Source organism: Glycine soja, chromosome 19 (assembly GCF_004193775.1).
Source record: "Glycine soja cultivar W05 chromosome 19, ASM419377v2, whole genome shotgun sequence".
NCBI lineage: Eukaryota > Viridiplantae > Streptophyta > Magnoliopsida > Fabales > Fabaceae > Glycine > Glycine soja.
In genome coordinates this window covers 8,228,806-8,248,189 of record NC_041020.1, presented here as the reverse complement: position 1 = coordinate 8,248,189, position 19,384 = coordinate 8,228,806, and the positions used below count along the sequence as shown (strand labels likewise).

At 31.2% G+C, this 19,384-nt stretch overlaps 1 protein-coding gene and 1 long non-coding RNA gene across 3 annotated transcripts; both read left to right on the top strand.

The window, feature by feature from the left end:
- The first annotated feature begins 755 nt into the window (after positions 1–755).
- LOC114400640 (alpha/beta hydrolase domain-containing protein 17B-like) lies at positions 756–10,925 on the top strand. 2 transcript variants are annotated; one of them, XM_028363185.1, is made up of 6 exons: positions 756–1,283; positions 5,768–5,804; positions 8,995–9,231; positions 9,313–9,360; positions 10,262–10,321; positions 10,415–10,925. In XM_028363185.1, the coding sequence occupies exons 1-6, from the start codon at positions 952–954 to the stop codon at positions 10,670–10,672; spliced, it is 972 nt and encodes a 323-aa protein (XP_028218986.1). In that variant the 5' UTR covers positions 756–951; the 3' UTR covers positions 10,673–10,925. The 2 variants fall into 2 exon arrangements, with proteins under 2 accessions (XP_028218986.1, XP_028218985.1); XM_028363184.1 differs by having other exon boundaries at positions 758–1,283; positions 10,262–10,925.
- A 7,467-nt stretch (positions 10,926–18,392) lies between these two features.
- LOC114399225 lies at positions 18,393–18,970 on the top strand. The gene is made up of 3 exons (XR_003663683.1): positions 18,393–18,463; positions 18,554–18,634; positions 18,712–18,970. It is a non-coding gene; the product is annotated as an uncharacterized LOC114399225 (long non-coding RNA).
- Positions 18,971–19,384: the final 414 nt, after the last annotated feature.

Here is a 19,384-nt window from a genome sequence, read left to right as displayed (position 1 = left end):
TATTTTTTAATTATTATCACAAATACTTTAACAGATTAAAAATATGTGTAAAAACTAAAAAAAAACATGTATTTTTATGTAGCAATTTGTAATAGGTTACAACTAAAATTTATCTAAAAATAGATTGATCGATAATGTAATTTGTTATCATGCTTTAGCTAAAAACAAATATGTATTCAATATGTTAGTAAATGTTTGTGATATTTATTTTAATACATATTTATTTGTTTTTAATTAAAATATATTAATAAATTATAATTAGAAGATGTTTTAAAGCAAATCATAGTCTTGCTAAATCTCTTTTAGTTATAAATTTTGTTTAGAAAGATATTTTAGTTAGTTATTTTTATACTAGTTGAAAAATTTATTTAATTGTTTGATAAAAAATTAATATTTTTTTAAAAACTTTTAGTATTTTTTTAATACTACTTGAAATATTTTCTTAAAAATATTAAATTTTAATTTTTTTTTAATTTTTATCTTCAATATTTTTTTATTTTTTAAATAAATCATAATTTTATTACTTTTACATTATTTTACACTTTTTAAATACTATACTTATAATTTAATATAACTTACACCTACCATAGAATTAGTTACAATAGTACTGGTACTAAATTTTTTGTAACTGTGAGAACGAGTAATTAAACAAAATATACAGCGTACCCATAGATACATACGTTATTATAGTTATCTAGGCACGTACGTTGTTGTTGTTGTTGTCAATCCCATGTAATAAAAGCAAAGCTGAGTCGACAAATACACCAACAACACTGAACAGTCTCTTTCTTCTCTCTATCTCTCTCAAGAACTTAGAAATTCAAAAAAGTTACTCACAAAAATATAATAAGAAAGAACTCCACCAGCACCAACACCAACACCACCAAAAGAGCACAATTTTCAAAACCCACGCGCCGCCGTGACGCGCAGCCTGTATGAGTCATCGCCGCCATGGGCGGAGTCACCTCCTCGATCGCCGCCAAGTTCGCCTTCTTCCCGCCGCACCCACCGTCCTACACGGTGGTCGCCGCCGCCGAGGGTGGCGGCTTCTCGGACCCTCCGCCGGCGCCGCCGCGCCTCGCCATTCCGGAGGTGCCGAGCAAGGACAACGTGGACGTGCTTAAGCTTCGCACGCGCCGAGGCAACGAAATCGTGGCGTTGTACGTTAAGTACCATAGACCCACCTGCACCATGCTCTATTCTCACGGGAATGCCGCGGATTTGGGCCAAATGTTCGAACTTTTCGTTGAATTGAGCAACAGGCTTCGCCTCAATGTTATGGGGTACTTTTCCCTTTTTTTGTATTTTAATAATTTTCTTTTCGTCTTGTCTTGTGATTCATGTAGCTGAGCTCACTATTAGGATAAGGCTTTGTTGTTGTTGTTGTTGTTGTTGTTGTAATAATTTCCTTTTTTTGTATTTTTTGTTGAAAAAAATTAGCTTGATGTTTTTTTTTTTTGGTGAATAACTTAGCTTGATGTTGATGTTGCTGTGATTGCTTTTGGCTTGAGTGTTGTTTGCATTAATTGGTTGTGTCTGGGATGATCTTGGAGGAATCAGAATGTTCTGGTCTGTATTTAATTGGTTTGCTTTTCTTTTTCTTTTTTTTCTTACTTTTTGAGTTTTAGTTAATTAAAGTGTTAAGTTGCTTCCTTTTTTTAATAAAAAATATAATTATTGTTATGTTAAATTAAGCATCTGGGTGAGTTTCTTTTGATTAAGCTCCGGTTGCTTGCTCCTGCTTTTCTCTGTACTTTTTAATGATGTTGTTTTATGATTGGAGTTGGAATTGGTAATGGTGATGCTATTTCTGTGATGGTTCTGAAGGGAAAAAAGTGGTTTAAGGAAGGTTCTGTTTTCTTTGGGTAAAGGGTAGTTGGGGAATCAAAATGAGGGTGGCGATGTTTAAGAGGAAGGTGGTTTAACTTTTTCTAGAGAAGTCAGCCACAGTAATGGAAAATTTGATTGCTGGAAGAACATTCTTTTCCTGTTAAGATGGTTTTTGGCATAAAAGATAATGGTGAAAAGAAAAGTTTTGAGTGGATCGATGCTTACCTGTTATCTATCTTTGTGGTGTTGAAACTTGAAAGTTCTGTTTGTGTCTTCTTAGTATTGCTATTCTGAAGAGCTGAACTTGCCTTGTTGTCTTCGTTTTTACGGTGCAGAGATTAGGCTGCTTATAACATGTACCTGTGTCATAGTTATTAGTAACTAGGAAATTGGAACTTACTATCTCAGTAGCTCTTGATGCTGACATATGTTTTAGAATATGGCCAGTTATTGTTTTTATTGACCAAGGTTGTGAATGATTTATTCTTTTTTATGATACTGAATGTTTAACCTATGTACGTCATAGCATGGCAGTGTATACACAATACAGTATTATGTGTTGTTACTGTTACATGTTCTATTACTGTTATGCTTGTTAGGTGCAACCTTTTACTGTTACAGTTTTGTTGTGTCCTGTTGCTGTTAGTTTGTTAATTGTAGACTGTTACTGTAGTTTTTTACAGTCTGTTGTAGCTGAACTCAATGCAGTTCCAGCTTCAGTTACTATATAAGTTTCAGTCTTTGCATCAGAGATGACACTTTCGAATACTAACATTATCGAATAGCTTTTCAGTCTACGATGCTGAAAAATATGGTATCAAACCTGTTTTTTTGTCCTGGTACCATGACATTCCATCAACATCGTTTCCATTTTCTAGAAGCCCCATATTTTGTACTAGTTACATTTTCCCACACAATCCCTATCAAACTAGACAAGAAAAATTTTCTCAACTGGAATCAACAAAGAGGTAATATCCAAGGCCACCAACTACAAACTATGTAGGAAATCAAACAATTCCTTTCAGATTCAGAACAGAAGAAGATCATGGTCAAGGCCTAGTGAATTTAGCCTATGTTGAGTAGGAGCAGCAGAGTTCTGTTCTCTTAGCCTGGCTCCAGCCTTATGTTTTAATTCATTTCTTCCCTGGGTTGACGGGTGTATTCATTCTTGGCAAGTTTGGGAGGAGATCCATAACCTTTTTCTTGAACAAATACTAGCAAAATCTTGTCACTTTAGATCTGAGCTGCACTGCCTCAAGAATAAAAGTCATTCTTGATTCCATTTCTTGCTTTTTATTGGAGATTCAGTCTCTCCTCTAGATCATCTTGGACCAATTCAGGAGGACTCCCAAATGAGTATGATTTTTTCCCTGCTGCAGTCAGTGGTAGATTTGATGCTTTCCTTATCAAGGAAGTCAACCGACTCCTTGATCAGGAGGGCGGCTTAAGAAGAGCTAGAAAGCTGTACTAGCTGATGCACTTTCAATCAACCTTACTCAAGGTTCTGATTCCTTTTTGCCTCCAGCAGCAGTTCCACAAACACCTGGTCCAATTACTCAAGATTTTGTAATCAATGACTGAGATTTGTTACTTTACCTTCTAAGTGAGTTGCTCTCTTTAAGAGGAGCTGGATCCAGTATTATGGCGGACATCATGGTTCCTTTTGTGGAGGAGGTAGCCACTTTGGCTGTTACAGAGGCCAAGGGTGGTCTTTTGGTTGTAGGGCATGATGCCAGATGCCACTACTGCTAATCTCATGGATATTCTCCTTGCTTTAAATCTTCTCAGTACTATGGATTTTGTCCTGCTCCATGGAGCTCAGGCCATTCTGTATGCTCCCCTGCTCATTATCCTGACTACACTCCAGCTCATTATCCTGCTATTGATTCACTGATACAGGTTACAATCTCTATTTAGGTCTGCTTCATCCAACAATTGCTTCACGCCCTCTTATCATATAGGCAGAACATCTCTCCAAGCATTTCCTCCACTCGCTTTTGTGACTTTTCAAAGCTGGCTCTTCCCTGTGACCTAAGATTAGGTCATGCACTACCTGCTGGTCCTGAGGATCTTTCCACAGAAACATGGTGTCTGATTTCAAGAACAACTCATCCTGTTACTCCTAAATCCAAAAGATTGCTTCATGGCACTCCATTTTAGAGCTTTGACAGGATCCTAATGGGAAATGGTCATGGTTTGTCCATCACAACTATTGGTTCTACAACTTTTCTCACTTCTCTCAGGCCACAAACCCTCTATCATTTGTAATTCTCACTGAGATCTTCCCTATTTCTTTAACTCACTCATTTTCTCAGATGTCTTTTTTTGGCAAATTATTTATGGATTCAAGCAAAGTTCTTCAACAGACAACTTAGATTCTAGAAGTGACCTTTCCAAAGTTAAATCATAAACCAATAACAATACTCTTTTTTAAGACTGTAATATTTTTGAGAAAAATGCCTTGAATAATTTATGTTTTATTTGTTCCACTATATAGATTATGTTAGAACTTTTTAATGAAATAATTATTTTTGTAGTTACTTATTGTTAACTCACGAGACAATTTCAGTTACTGGATATCACTCAGGGAAATTGATATTTTTGTACATTGTGACTAGGGGTGTGAATGAGTCAAACTGAGTCAAAAACTTTAAGTTCAAGTTTTGCTGACCAAAATAATATGGTGCTCAAGTTTGACTCATTTAAATCAACCAAATTTAAATCTTGAGTTTGACTTGTTAGAAAAATATAAAGCTTAAGATTGGCTTATTTATCTCATTCATAACTTGAGCAGGGAAGTGTTTTTCTTTTAATAATTTTAAGCACATTAATTAAGTATTTAATATATATTTTCATGTTAGAGGATAAGATAAAAATAAGAACAAAAGAGAATAAAAGAATATTTGAACATAAAAATGATATATTTAAGGTTGAATCATCTATATAATCAAGCTCAAGCTAATAAATTAACAAGCTTGAATGAGCATTTGATGAGTCAAGTTTGAATAATTCACTAATAATTCAACTTATTTATACAATTATACCGGTAAATGTAACTATCTTGAAGACATACTTGGCCTCAAGTTGTGATTAATGAGTCTCTTGGAGAGATAACTCTTGTTCACTTGAGTCATACTCGTTTATAGAGAATAGTTACTTTGGTCCAATTTCACATGGCAATCATCTTTCATATTGGAAATGTATTTTCCATCATGATTATTCCCATACTTCTTAGCAAAACTTGGTTCTGTTTAAGGTAAAAGTATGAACTGAACAATATTACATCTTGAGTTTCTGCTGTATTATTTTGTTAAATCAATATCAGGAACCTTACAACCATCCTCTGCTTAAAATTTTGTTAGCTATGATAATTTATGACTGTAGTCTGTACTCTTGGTAATTATTACTGGCATCATCCTTTACTAATTTTGTATTCATTGATATTAGTAGTATTGATTTCCCCTATCTTTCCCTCCTTCCTCCTTCTCCTAAATAGGCCCAAAAGATATGAAGAATGAGTATACCAACTAAAATAAATTTTATGGAAGCACAAGTGTCATATTATATGCACTCTTTTTAATCATTCATTGGGAGTTTGTGTGTGTATGCTGTTTATACAGCAAAAGATAGCTTGTAATGTTCTTCTATGCTGTTTTATTTTTCATCAGTTTGCTATCCTATACTGCAATTTATTTATCTTCCTCAGTATATATTTGTCTTGAATTTCTCTAATTGTAAATATAAGAAATAAAGTTGTCTTGGTTCTTGGCTACTTATAGGATACAATTACATGAAATTTAAAAGTGCATATGGGAATGCTTTTGTTATTCTCAGATGTCACATATACAATATTCCCATGTTGTCCTTAAATATGTCCTTTAGTTCTACTACTTTATTTCATTTCATTGACTTATTTTAATAACTTTTCTTTCTACAGTTACGATTACTCTGGTTATGGACAGTCAACAGGAAAGGTTAGTAGTCTAAATTTTCAGCCCATCCAAGTCTATCACTCTATCAGTAGAATTCAGATGTATATCTACACAACTTTTTAATATTCTTAAATCTTAATGTCTATTACGTTTATTACACACACGCACACTCTCTTAGTTATTGTAAGAAATTAGACAATATATTTACAACTATTAGATTAAAAATTTAAAATTAACAATTCAAATTTAATAATTAATTACAAATTTCACATGATCTTCAATTAAAATTTAAAAAGGAAGAAAATCACATGAGATCAGTAATTAAATATGCAATTCAAACTGTCAATTTTAATCTAAAGGTTGTAATTAAGTATTCTAATTTCTCACAATAAATAAGAGTTCCCACCTTGTACTTTGTGTGTGTGTGTGTTATGAATCAGTCCATACACAGCACAGACAAGGGCAAGGAATTATCAGACAAAGATGAGACAATCATGCATCCAAGAAGCAAGAGGCAGAGCACCAGGCCACAATACCTGAAGGATTTCATAATGGAGTCTGACAAGGGACGCTGAGCTGGCGCATGTGTAGTGGCTAGAGGAATATCCTGTCTGCTAAAGAAGCATCTTTCTGTTAGGATATTTCCTTAATCCGTTATTGCCAGCACCTTCTAGGACCTGCAGAAGAAATTAGCTTGAATTAGCTTAGCACTTTGGCTGCCTATAAATAAACAACACATGTAATGAAAAATTCAAGCAGAAAATAGAATCCCTTTTCTTCTTTCTTTCTTTCTTTGGGAGGTCCCTAGTCCTTGAAGTCTAGGATTACTTGAGCTGATTTTTCTGCTCATAACAGTGTATAAACTGTTCTCATTCTAAGAATGTGAAGACAGTAAATCTAAATTATACAACTATACATAGATGATCAAGATGAAAAGTTAGGTAGCGATCATTTATGAAAGTCATGTGTGCATTTATCTTTTCACAATAACCAATTGCTCTCAAGTCTCACCTACATATTCCCTATATATATAAGTTGACTTCATGGAAGTTGTGCCCACTAGCCAGGACTTGTTTGAAAAACAAAGGAAATGAGACATAAGTTATGACCATTGGCCATGACTTGTGTAGCAAGATATTTTCAAAAGACATAAATATTGAGGCAAAAGGGAATCCTTTAGTTTTTGTAAAAGTATCTTACTATATCATTACTGTATCTTTCAGTCTTTTAGAGTATCTTAGACTATCTAATTTAGGTGTGGTTTCCATATTTAATGATTTATTTTCTTATTTTATTAGGATTAGGAGTCTAGTATTAGTATAAACAGATATTCATGCTTTGTATTTTGTATCACATGAATTCAATATCAAAATCAGATTATTCGTTGCCTTAGTCTCTGCTTTCCTCAGTCTTTAACCAATCCCTGAAATTTTAACATTATATTAGAGCTTGGTTTGCCATCCTCCGTGACCTGTCTCATCACTATTCTGCTATTGAGTTTCTTAATTTGAATTCTTTTGTTTGGTATACTGTTTCCAAAGTCCAAACCACCTCAGTTTTCAACAATTGACCTTCCCATTGTCTCTGCACGAAATTCGACCACTGAAACCCAAGATTTCCATCCACTTTCTGTTTCTCTCACCCCCTTTTCCTTCTCGTTTGATTGTCAGTAACCATTTCACTGCTTGTCAGTGGACTTTTTCAATCACCACCACCACCACCATTATCTTCTCGATCATCACAAGATTGGTCAGCCACCCAAATGACATGGCCATTGCAATCCAATGCACCTTTGTTGCTTGCTCTGCAGCACATGTGCTCACTTGAGACTTCCAAGACAAGGATATGTCTGGTTGTCACCTGTCCTGAATGAATTGTCTTGTCTTCTGTGATAGGCTAATAGGCCAGGCCAAGCCTTAATTTTTTATAACAGGCCAGGCCTATTTATGCAAAGCTTGGCCTGACCTGGCCTATTGCTTCCACTATCTGCAGGTCCTTCGACTATCTGAATATTTTTAGTCAAGTCCCTGAACTTTTTTTTTTCAATTAAGTTCCTAAACTTGTATTCGTTTTTTAATTAGTGCAGGGACCTAATTAAAAAACACATACAAGTTCAGGGGCCCGATTGAAAAAAAATAATTCAGTGACTTATTTAAAAATATCCATAGTTCAGGGCCCTAATTAAAAAATTGTCAAGTCTTTACAGGCCAGTATTCTTACCTCTGCAGCTCTGCAGGTTCTAAACTTATTATTATTATTGGAGTAATTCTTAATTCTTAGATGGACACATACCTAACAGATCACATTTAGGCACATCCAATTAAAAATTTACACATCATTAAAAAATAATAAAATTCAGTCAAATAATATACATCAAAATAAAAACTATTTCTATCTATCTCCAGTTTATCCCATTCCTCTCAGCTTTTGCAGTTTCGCACCCCCACATCCAATTCCAACACCAACGACGGTTTACAGACTTCATGATTCAATTGAGAAGATAACTAAACGCGCTTAATCTTCCCCAAATAATTTGTTCAGATGTGTTGCATTGTTCTTGTGGCTCCTTTGACAAATTTCTTCTATATTTATACACTTTTATACTCTTGTTACTGTTATTATTGTTATTGGTGAGGGTATGGATCAAGTTGGGTACTAAGGTACCCGCATCTGTACCCGGTTAAATTTGTAGGCAATTAATTACCTGTACCCCGCCCCCTACCCATAAAATGGGGCAATTATCCTACTCATCATGAGTAATTTTTGCGGGTACCCACTGGGTCCAATACCCATTGTCTTCCCTAATCTGATGTGTTATAATACAAGGCATTGACACCTGTTTATACCCATCATTTGGTGAAGTACTAATGAAGTGTTACTTGCAAGTCCACACTAATAACAGCATTACCCTAAGAAGATTCCAGGAATCTTAATATTCTTAATTCTAACACAAATGTTTTTTTTTTTTTTTTTGTTTATGAATGTAAAAGACATTATTTAAACTGCTTGAATAGTTTTATGGAAAAATGTGGATTTATAAGCGCAGTCTGGGATCAATGACTTTCAGTTTATCTGCAATTCATTATCAAATAAAGAAAGTTTTGTTTATTTGTAAAGTGAGCTATCAATATTTTAATGCGGAATACTATGGTGTTGTTTGTAGATGGTTCTTTCAGAGTGACATTATTGCTTGTAAGTTAATAACAGTCATCCTTTTTGTATGTTGAAACAGCCAACTGAATGTAATACATACGCAGATATTGATGCTGCATATAAATGCCTAAAAGAGCAATACGGGGTGAAAGATGAGCAATTGATATTGTATGGTCAATCTGTTGGGAGTGGTCCGACACTTGATCTTGCTTCACGGATAGCAGAACTGAGAGGTGTTATCTTGCATAGTCCGATTTTGTCAGGACTTAGAGTACTATACCCCGTAAAACGGACATACTGGTTTGATATTTACAAGGTAGAGTTTTTAACAGATTCTATTCCAATCTGTTTCATTCGATATATGGATATTTACATGGTTTGTTTTTCTTCGATGCAGAATATTGATAAAGTTGGTGCAGTCAAATGTCCTGTTTTGGTTATACATGTAAGTGATTTTCTCTCCCCCACCCTCCCCCTTGAATTTAATGTGTTCTTTTAGGGCTACATGTCCATCTTTTTTTCCTTTGTTGGTAATGCTTATGGTTTCTTTCAGGCTTAAATTAAGTTGACTTCCAAATCAATGCGTTTCTATATATAGCTAGAACATGCTTAATTAAGTCAAGTAACTTGCCATTGTTGGATTTAATCCATGGACAGTGTAAATCATTTTACACTTATAGTAAACCATATGTTACTACCTTAAGAAAAAAACTGTTAAAGACTTCCACTGCAAATGAAAAACCGTAGTTATCAATATGCGTTCTAACACACTTTTTTTAACACACTCTTTATTATTGGCTGAAATTTACTTAGAATGTGGGTTTAAGCCTAACTTAACTCCACTAGATTAGCTTGTATCACTAGTTGATGTAGGATCTCCAACACACCATCCTCACACCAAGGAATGGACATCTTGAGCATGAAGTTTACATGACTAAACATCTGTGGGATGTTCAATAATGGCCTGATACAATAGCTAGGATAGACTCTGATCTGATACCTTAGAATTTGAGTTATGGTCTAAATCAATGTAGGATCTCCAACAATTTATTGGAAATCACAATTTTGTAGATCTCACTTCTTATTTAATGAGTTCCATTCATGTTTTTATAGTTTTCAGTCTCAATAAAACTTAATTATAGAATGTGTTAGAGTGTGCTACTAACACTCCTCTCATGAGTGTAAAAGGTCTTATACTCGTAACTAGTAGTTTGCACTATCAGTAAGACTGTAGCCATTCATCTCGCGCATTTTTCCCAATTATTTGTTTTCAATGTTCTTTTTATTGTGTCTTTTCTTCAGAAGTTGGTAAACAGTAGTGATGATTATAATTTTTCCATGACCAGGGGACAGCAGATGAAGTTGTCGATGTGTCCCATGGGAAGCAGCTCTGGGAGCTTTGCAAGGTAAAGTACGAACCCTTGTGGGTAAGTGGTGGTGGACATTGTAATCTTGAGCTTTACCCTGAATTCATTAAACATCTAAAGAAATTTGTACAGACAATTGGAAAATCTAAAGCAACTGCAAATGGTTCTAAAAAGGACACTGTAGAATCTGATAATCAAGGCAAAGCTAGCAAAGAATCTGAAAGTGGAACTTCCGTTACTTCTGAATTGAGTACAGAAATCCCTGAAGTTTCTAGAAACAGTTTAGATAGCCGTCTCGAGAAGTCTAAAAAACCAGACAAACCGGAAAAATCTCGTATGAGCACAGACCATGTTGATAGGTTTAGGAGAAGAAAGGGGTTAGTTTGGTAGTGTCTCTCACAGGAACTGTATCCAGAATAATTTATCTGCTAGGATTCACTTGGCAGGTAATCTAATTCCACTTTTCAGGTAATGATGCCACTTCTAAATGAATATATTGAGTGAGTTTTCTGTTTCCTTTCCTCCTTCTTAGGTCCTGAATTCAGCTGTATGTTAAATTATTGAGAGCAATATGCATTTGTATGCCCTGTAAAATCAACAGCTTGATATAAATGCAATCATTATGATAATTTGTTTTTGGTTATTTTCAAGTGTCTCATGTTTTGCTCTGTGTTTCAATCCTTGTCTTCCTTCATTCACCCAAGTAAAATATGGATGGAAAGAATTTAAGGCTGCCAGAGCAGCAGATATTATCTACAACCACCAAGGGATAACTTGGCAGCACAATCAAGAAATGTTGAAGTCTCACTTTGTTAAATACAAGAATGTTCCAATGATCTATACTATCTCTTGAATATATTCTCTATCCTCCAGTTATACTTCAGATGGGTGGTTAAGATTAAAACTAATTAAAAGAATCTTGGTCATTTATGTATTAGTATTATGACTAAGATTTACTCTCCAAGACAGTTTTCATTTTAAGAATAATCATCAAGATTAAATGTTATTAGTCACATAATCACTTTGAAAAGTCATGTACTACTTCCGTCCTTAAATATATATGATTCTTTTTTAAAAAAATTGGTAGTTACTTTCTATAAGATTTTTAATATAATTTAATAAGATAAGTTCATTCTCTCTGATAAGAATTGAAGAAGATTAACATATTAATTAATTTAGTAGAAAGAAAGAGATGATGAATTCCAATAATATGAAGAATAACTTTGAAAAAATAATATAAATTGTTAAAATAATTAATTTTAACTAAATTAATCTTTCTTAAAGAGTGTGAATTAGTTAAAAAATTCTTATATTAAAGGATGAAGGTATTGTGTTTGTCTTTTAATCTTTATGATTCAAATATGATTAACAATTTCTATTTGTTTTTATTTCTCACAATATTAAGAATATTGGTAAGAGGACATTATGTGAGAGAAATAAAAAAAAATAATGATTGTTAGAAGTTATTATGATCGGTTAATTAAAATACTAAGCTATAAGTTTTTAAAAGTTGTGTGACTTTCTTAATGTATTTTGACTTTAAATCTTAAATATTTATGTATAATTGTATAGTTTAGGTTTACTCATCTTACTCTCCTAATAAAATGACCTCTCATTATAAATAGGGATGAAGTCAAATTACGGGATGTGAGATAGCTAGTTCCTAAAAGTTTTACAAATTGCTGCATTAGTCCTTGAAAGTAAGAAAATTTTAAAGTCTCAAGACATTTTCAATTATTTCATCTAAGTCTCTAAATTCAATCACATATTATTATTTTGGTTCTTAAACTCTAAACCTTAAACATTTGTTGATGCTATTATTTAAATTTTGGATTGTGATACCCATTGTACTTTTAAGGTCTTTTTTAGATTATTTTTTTAGTTTTGGAGACTAATATAACAGTGTTATATAATTTTTAAGGATTAAAATAATGCTTTACTCAATACACTATGTGTATAATTACAAGTTACCCACATAACTTAAAATGTATAAAGAAAATTAAGTCAATGAGTATTGTGTCCACGATTTATATTTTATGTATCCGTCATATTATACATATAATGCGGGGTGTACTAAGACTTACGAGAGATGCTTATGTATGAGGGTAAGATGAGTAAATATGAAATATACAATCATATATGAATGAGTAAAATAAACAGTTTTTAATGATTATTTAGTACATGACTTTATCTTTTAATCTTAACTTTTCATAATTTGATTCTTCTCACTCACTCTCATAATAAAAGTTACCACTTGATATATACTAGAATTCAAGAACCATTTTTTTATTTCTGTTGTAATTCAAAACTCCAACTACTTTGTGGATTAATTATCATTTCCTTTCATGGTTGCTCAAGATTATTTTGCTTTGAAATTGAGATAGCAAGTCCATTTCTCACCAACTCCGTGATTAGAAGATTTGAAGATGCCAACGATCATGGCTTTTATGCATGAGACAAAAGTAATAGGCTCACGCCAAGGTGTCATGCTTATCTTTGTTTGCCAACATAAAATTAAAATGTTGACCTTCATGTCCTATTATTTTTATATCACTTAACAGATGAATAGGTTCAGAAAATATGCATGATGTTTCCATTATTAGTTATCATAGCCTTGGGTTAAAAGTATACGCGATTGTTTAGTTGGAAATGTTTTTCAGAGTACGTACGATGATACTTTTTTAGGTATCACTTTTATATTTGTTCACATGTAAAAGAAAAGACCACTGAATTGTGTAATTTGAGCTGGTTTGAATGAAACACTAAAAAGAGATATTTATAAAGTTGTTTTGACTTCTTTTTTTGACGGAAAAGTTGTTTGAACTCAAACAACAAAAAAGTTTTGAAAGATAGTAAGTCCAATCGAACAATTTATGCTTCTAATTGAAGAAAAAAAAAACTTTTTTATAACATAATAAACTTGTTCAAATGTTTTAAAAGTACCTTTTGATTTTGCCTCTGAAATATAAAATAAATTTAAAAGTCCTTCTAAAACGGTCCTATCTTAATTCCAAAGTACTCCATCCATTTTAGACTTTTATTGTTTCGAAAATCTATTTCTTTCAATTCAGTTGTTTATATAATATTCAAAAAAAAATTGTTTATTTATAAAAAAATGTAAGTATTTATTATTTTTCAAACTTAATCGTGTCTCTCGATATTTTTTCATTACATATTATGAGATTGATATATATTTATAGTCTATAATATATATATATATATATATATATATATATATATATATATATATATATATATATATATATAAATAAGAATGTGTTTTCTTTTTGACACATGATATTCTCTAGAGTTGTAAATAATCAATTTTTTGCTAATTTTAAATTTAAATTGAAAAACTGATTTACACGTTTTTTTTATTAAGATTTATTGTTATATATTTATAATTAATGACTACCAATTCAAATCGGTAATTGTTAGACTAATTAGAGTAATTCAATTCAACACAAATAATTGATTTATAAATCGTTTGAAATATATTATTTATAAATCAATGGTCATTTAATAAATTAATTGACGTATCCTTATCAATCTATTTCAATTATCATTAAAAAAATATGCAATATATAAATATATTTAGTTATGTATATCTACCTATACTTTTTTTAGGGGATATATCTATCTATACTATATACATGCAATAATGTTTTTAAAATGGAAATTGATGTTAACATTTATTTTTATTGAATCCTTTAATTATCTATTTCTATATCAATTCTCATTAGAAAATATAAATCTTATAATATATATTTTCATAATATAATTCTCACTAACATTAACATTAATTAAATATATAATGAGATACACGTAACATAATTCTCATTCATTTATAAAAAAAATTATTAAATGTATTTATTATCCAATTTTCGTACGTAATATATAATTATTATTATAATATAATAATTATAATTATTTTTAAATAGCAATTATATTTTCTATAATTGTAATTATAATAATTATCAGTATTGATAATGATAATTGAAATAAAATATAGCCATTTAATTTTATTTTCATTCAAATCACTAATTGTTAGACTAATCAGAAAATTTAGTTATTGTATCTTAGTGACAAATCAATTTCCTTGGCTATTATGATTGAAAAGTGGTTTAAATGGACTTTTCAATTTTTCTCTTTCCATAATTTAAATTTTATTAGATTGAAAAGTGCCTTGTAATTGATTGAAAAAATATATTAAATTTGTGTATTATACAATTAATCAATTATTAAATAAATTATCATTGAATTAGTCTAATTGATCTAACAATTAGTGGTTAGAATTAAAATAAAATTAAACTCCTATATTTGACTTCAATTACCATAATCAATACTGACAATTATTATAATAATCATAATAATAATTATAATTAAAATTATAAAAAATATAATTTCTATTTAACAATAATTAATCATTATAATTATTATAATATAATGAGAATTATATATTACGTATGAAAATGAGATAATAATAAATATATTTTATGTTTTTTTTTATAAATGAATGAGAATTATGTTACGTGTACCTCGTTATATATTAATGTTAGTTTATATTATGATAATTAAATATATATTACAATATTTTATATTTTTTTAATGAAAATTGATATAGAAATAGATAATTAAAGGATTCAATAAATAATTGTTAACGCCAATTTCCATTTTAAAGCATTCTTGCATGTATATAGTATAGATAGATATAGATAATTAAACATATATTATAGTTTTTTTAATGAGAATTGAAATAGATTGATTAAATAAATTTAATAATTTTTTATTCTATAGTCATACTAATTATAAGGTACAATAATTAATTTATTAAATAATGGACCATTGATTTATAAATAATATATATCTCAAACGATCTATAAACCAATTATTTGTGTTGAATTGAATTAGTCTAATTAGATCAATGATTGGCATAAGTGTTTCAAATCCTGATTACCAAACAAAAGAATTAGTCTAACGGTTAGTGATTTAAATTGACAATCATTAATTATAAAATTTTAATTATAAATATAATAATAGATCTTAATAAGAAACACACATGTAAATCATTTTTTTATTTAATGTTAAAATTAACAATAAATTAATTGTTTACGACTCTAAAAATTAAATCTCTCGTATCAACATTTCTTTTAGAAAACATTATTATATTATGTATATACTATATAGATAGATTTATAACTATCATAATCTATCCACTTCTTATCATTACATTTATCACTCGTTTCTTTTTACAATTTATGAACTTCCTTTTGCTTCTCAAGTCATTTCCTGTTCCCTTTGGTCTTTAGTGTCATGCCGAATCATTTTTTAGCTAGGTTAATGGCGGACCTGCTACATGTGAGGGGTGCAATTGCACTTCCTTATTTTTTAAAATTTATTAAATTTGCAAATAAAATCTTATATTTTTATATTTTATTTTATTTATATTTATATAAGTAAATCTACTAATTTTATTTTTTATAATTTACACTCATTGACTTAAGAATTTTGGATTTGTCATTGTCCTTTAACCTTCCTCCTCTTCCAAGGAGGTAAAGAATACTAGAATAGATTACAGTAATAATATATTAACATTCATTGTTCAAATAATATTGTACTGACCGTTGTCATTTTTCTTTATCTTAATCTTTTTATCATATCATATCATTTGTTATATTTATATTTTTCTCTTTTTATCTCTCTAATACTTTGATTTAGGAAGGAAAGAAAGTTAAAGAAAGAAAAATAGTATCAAAATGAGATGGTTCTTTGATTGAATAAAAAGTGAAAAGTGAGAGAGATATAAAATGACACAAATATTCCAACAAAAAAACATGTATAATAAATAATGAGAGTTTTTATCTTTATACCTATTTAAGTTTTGTCTTATTATATTTATCTCTAAATTGAAAGAAAAAAAAATATTTGAGTGAGTTTAACAAAAAAATTCCTTGTTTTCTTTCACACATGTGTACCCTCCCTCTGATTTTCTTTAATTCCAAATGAAATGTAAGAATCAACTACCATTTGAGTATCCACCCATCATTTTCCAATAGATTGGACTACATAAGCATATTATAAAGATTCTATTCGCACAACTAAATTGGTCCTGTGATCCTATAGAAACTTGGTCTCTAATTTCCTCTTGGGGTAAGTGAAAATATATATTTCCGTTAATTCACCATCAATAGTTTGGCTGTGACACAAAGAGCAAGCTGAGGAGGGGCACAGGCCATTTTCATCCTTATATTGTACTTATTCCATTAAACCTTTTTTTTTGTACAATTCCTGTACCCCTAGTCACCCTAAAGAAATTTCGGCTCCACGTGATTTTTCAAAATTTTCCAAACCTTTTACCATATTCTCATAGGTTATTTTCTATTATATTATAATACCCCTTTGTTGTTCTGTACCATTCATCTATCTAAATCTGGACCACTTTGTGTTATGGCCTTTCAAATTATTCCAAATCTTTCACCAAAATCTCTTCCAAGGTTTCTTTCTCCTATAAAATTAAATAAAATATGTGTTTATGTGGTTATCTGTCCTCCCTTTTACCCCCTTTTTTTTTCCTTCTCACAAAAAAAAAAAGATTTATACAAGGCCAAAACATGTCCACTAGAAAAGGATTTAACTCCAAGAATATACTTAAAGAGGTAAAATTATATATTAAAAAATCAATGCTAAGATTATAACTAAAAATATTACTTTTGACGACGTGTGTTCTACAACGGTTATTTAGAGAACCAATTTAGAAAGTGGTGCGGTGACATTTTTGTAATTATTGTAAAAAATTGTATTTTACGACGTACATTCTAAGAAGGTTATTAAAAATTACCTTAGAATGTTATATGTAATAAACTTTACGATGGATTTTAGTTAAAGATCGTCGTAATTGGGGGAAAAAAATAAAAGCACGAATAGCCTCTGAACCTCCCACCTTTCATTGAAGTAGCTAGCTAGCCTCTTCGTTGTTGTTACAATTGAACCCTAGCCCATCATCGTTACAATTTGAACCCTAGCCACTCTTCATCGTAATTGAGTGAAGACTTAGACATTTCAAACCTCGTACCCCCTCTTCGTTACAATTTGAACCCTAGCCCCTCTTCATCGTAATTGAGTGAACACTTAGATATTTCAAACCTCGTAGCCCCACTTCGTTGTTATTCCATTCAACCCGACGACGCGGACGACTCTTCTCGGCTCAAAGTTCATTTGAATCAAGGAGTGGTAGTTCATGAAGAGCAGGGCTTTGTCCACGGTACGTTAGTCACTTACTTACTTAGGTAGGTTAAGCTTCGTGTAGTGTTGAAAAGATGTCGGGGGTATGATTTAAGCTTGTTTTAGTGCTGATGTATGGTAATGGTCGTTGCAGGGAAGACGCGGGTAATCAATGATTTCTTTGTGACCAACAGCTGCTACATTGTTGACTTGGATGCAAATGGGACAGTGGCTATTTCTTAATTTTGACTGCTTGATGCATTGTTAAGGTTTGGATTGTTTGAAACATATATGTAATAAAAATATCAATATTTAAAAACATTAAAGTAGGGTTTCAATTGAAAGAAAAAAGGAATGTACAAAATTGGATTAGATGTATAGTTCGTAAGGGAAATTTGTTGTTATCTTTTAAGAACTAGACCTTGGAACAACCTAAGTTGGTATGAAACCCATTCAATATAGGTTTTGGATGCATCTTCTGCTTAAATTTCATTGTTTCTTCCTTTGCAGGGTTGCACCCATCACTGAAGCTAGTGTGGGCCCTTTGTCATGGATTGGCATCTGTGAAACTAAGTCAACATTTCCTTAGAACTTTTTCCTCATGTGCTTCCATTGGTATTTCTATTTTATACTTGTGGTCTTAGTCACCTATTCTTCTTGGTGTTTGGGATTTACTTTTGTCACAACTGATATGGGATTAAAAGTTTCATAAAAAAGAGGAAGAAATGCTTGGAATTGATCTGTTTTTATAGTTCATGGATTCCTTCACTTAACTATGGAAGATGAATGCACTTCCTATTTTGCTTAATTTGATCATGTTGACCTGTCATATCAATTGAAATTGGTTCATATGCTCTTTTAATAATCCTATTTTTGCCTCTGATACCAGGCGAAACATTTTTGGTGACTTCTGGTATTGTTCTCTATTTTGGTGACATGTTGTTGCTTACTATTAAAAAGGTTAGGGCTTCTTAACATGATATTGTTCCCAGATGACCTACGTATATGTATGTATGTGCATAATAATTGGTGATTAAACTGTTTGAATAGCTACATGGACTATTGATGTCATCAGAGTTAGTTACTGTAGAATATGAAATAAGTAGAAGTGAGATAAGCATTATAATTCAGGTATTTGTCCATAAGTTACGAATTATTATTAATGGTATAGCTAGATCAATTAAAGTTGTCTACTTCTATTATTGTAGGGGCTTGTGCTTGGTCTTCTGCTATATCCAATAGCTTTGAAATATATTCTCCAAATATGGGAGTGGTTTATAAATACAGCTTCTGCTGAAGCAAAAAGATACTAAGATTGAGAGATCTCTTATGTTTGTTGCTTCCCTTGGAATTGTCCTGATTTTGATTGTACCATCATGGATGCAGTTCGTGCATGAGTTTCGAATGCATCCTTTTTTCTGGTATCTCATCAATATCTGATATAGGTGGATTATTTTGTTTGCTGCCTGCTACTGATATTTTTAGATGTGATCTGATATAACATGGAAGTGATAATAATAGGACACTTGGAAAGTAGTTTTGTTAATGCTATAAATTGTGAGTGTGTGTTCATTGTTTATCGTTGATGTCAATAGTGCAAAAGGAATCAAAATTTGAATTCGGATACTTAAAATTTGAAGAACTACTATGAAAGAACATCCCACCATTTAGATTTTTGAGAGTATTTATTTGGGTGGGTCCCGTGAGATTTATATGCAATTATCCCTATTTTGATAACAGAAAAAAGGGGAAAGGGGTAAGAATATGTAATTAGGATACATTCTGCAAGAAATTTTTTTCTTAAAATGTCATGAACATTAGTGTTTTGGATTTCATGAAAATTTGTTGCATCATTTATAAATTATGACTAAATGTGACTTA

Excerpts from the sequence above, each read along its gene's own strand:
- LOC114400640 (XM_028363184.1), top strand. The coding sequence starts at position 952 with ATGGGCGGAGTCACCTCCTCGATCGCCGCCAAGTTCGCCTTCTTCCCG. Across the intron at positions 9,232-9,312 it reads ACTGGTTTGATATTTACAAG|AATATTGATAAAGTTGGTGC; the intron begins GTAGAGTTTTTA and ends TCTTCGATGCAG. Across the intron at positions 9,361-10,261 it reads GTCCTGTTTTGGTTATACAT|GGGACAGCAGATGAAGTTGT; the intron begins GTAAGTGATTTT and ends TTCCATGACCAG.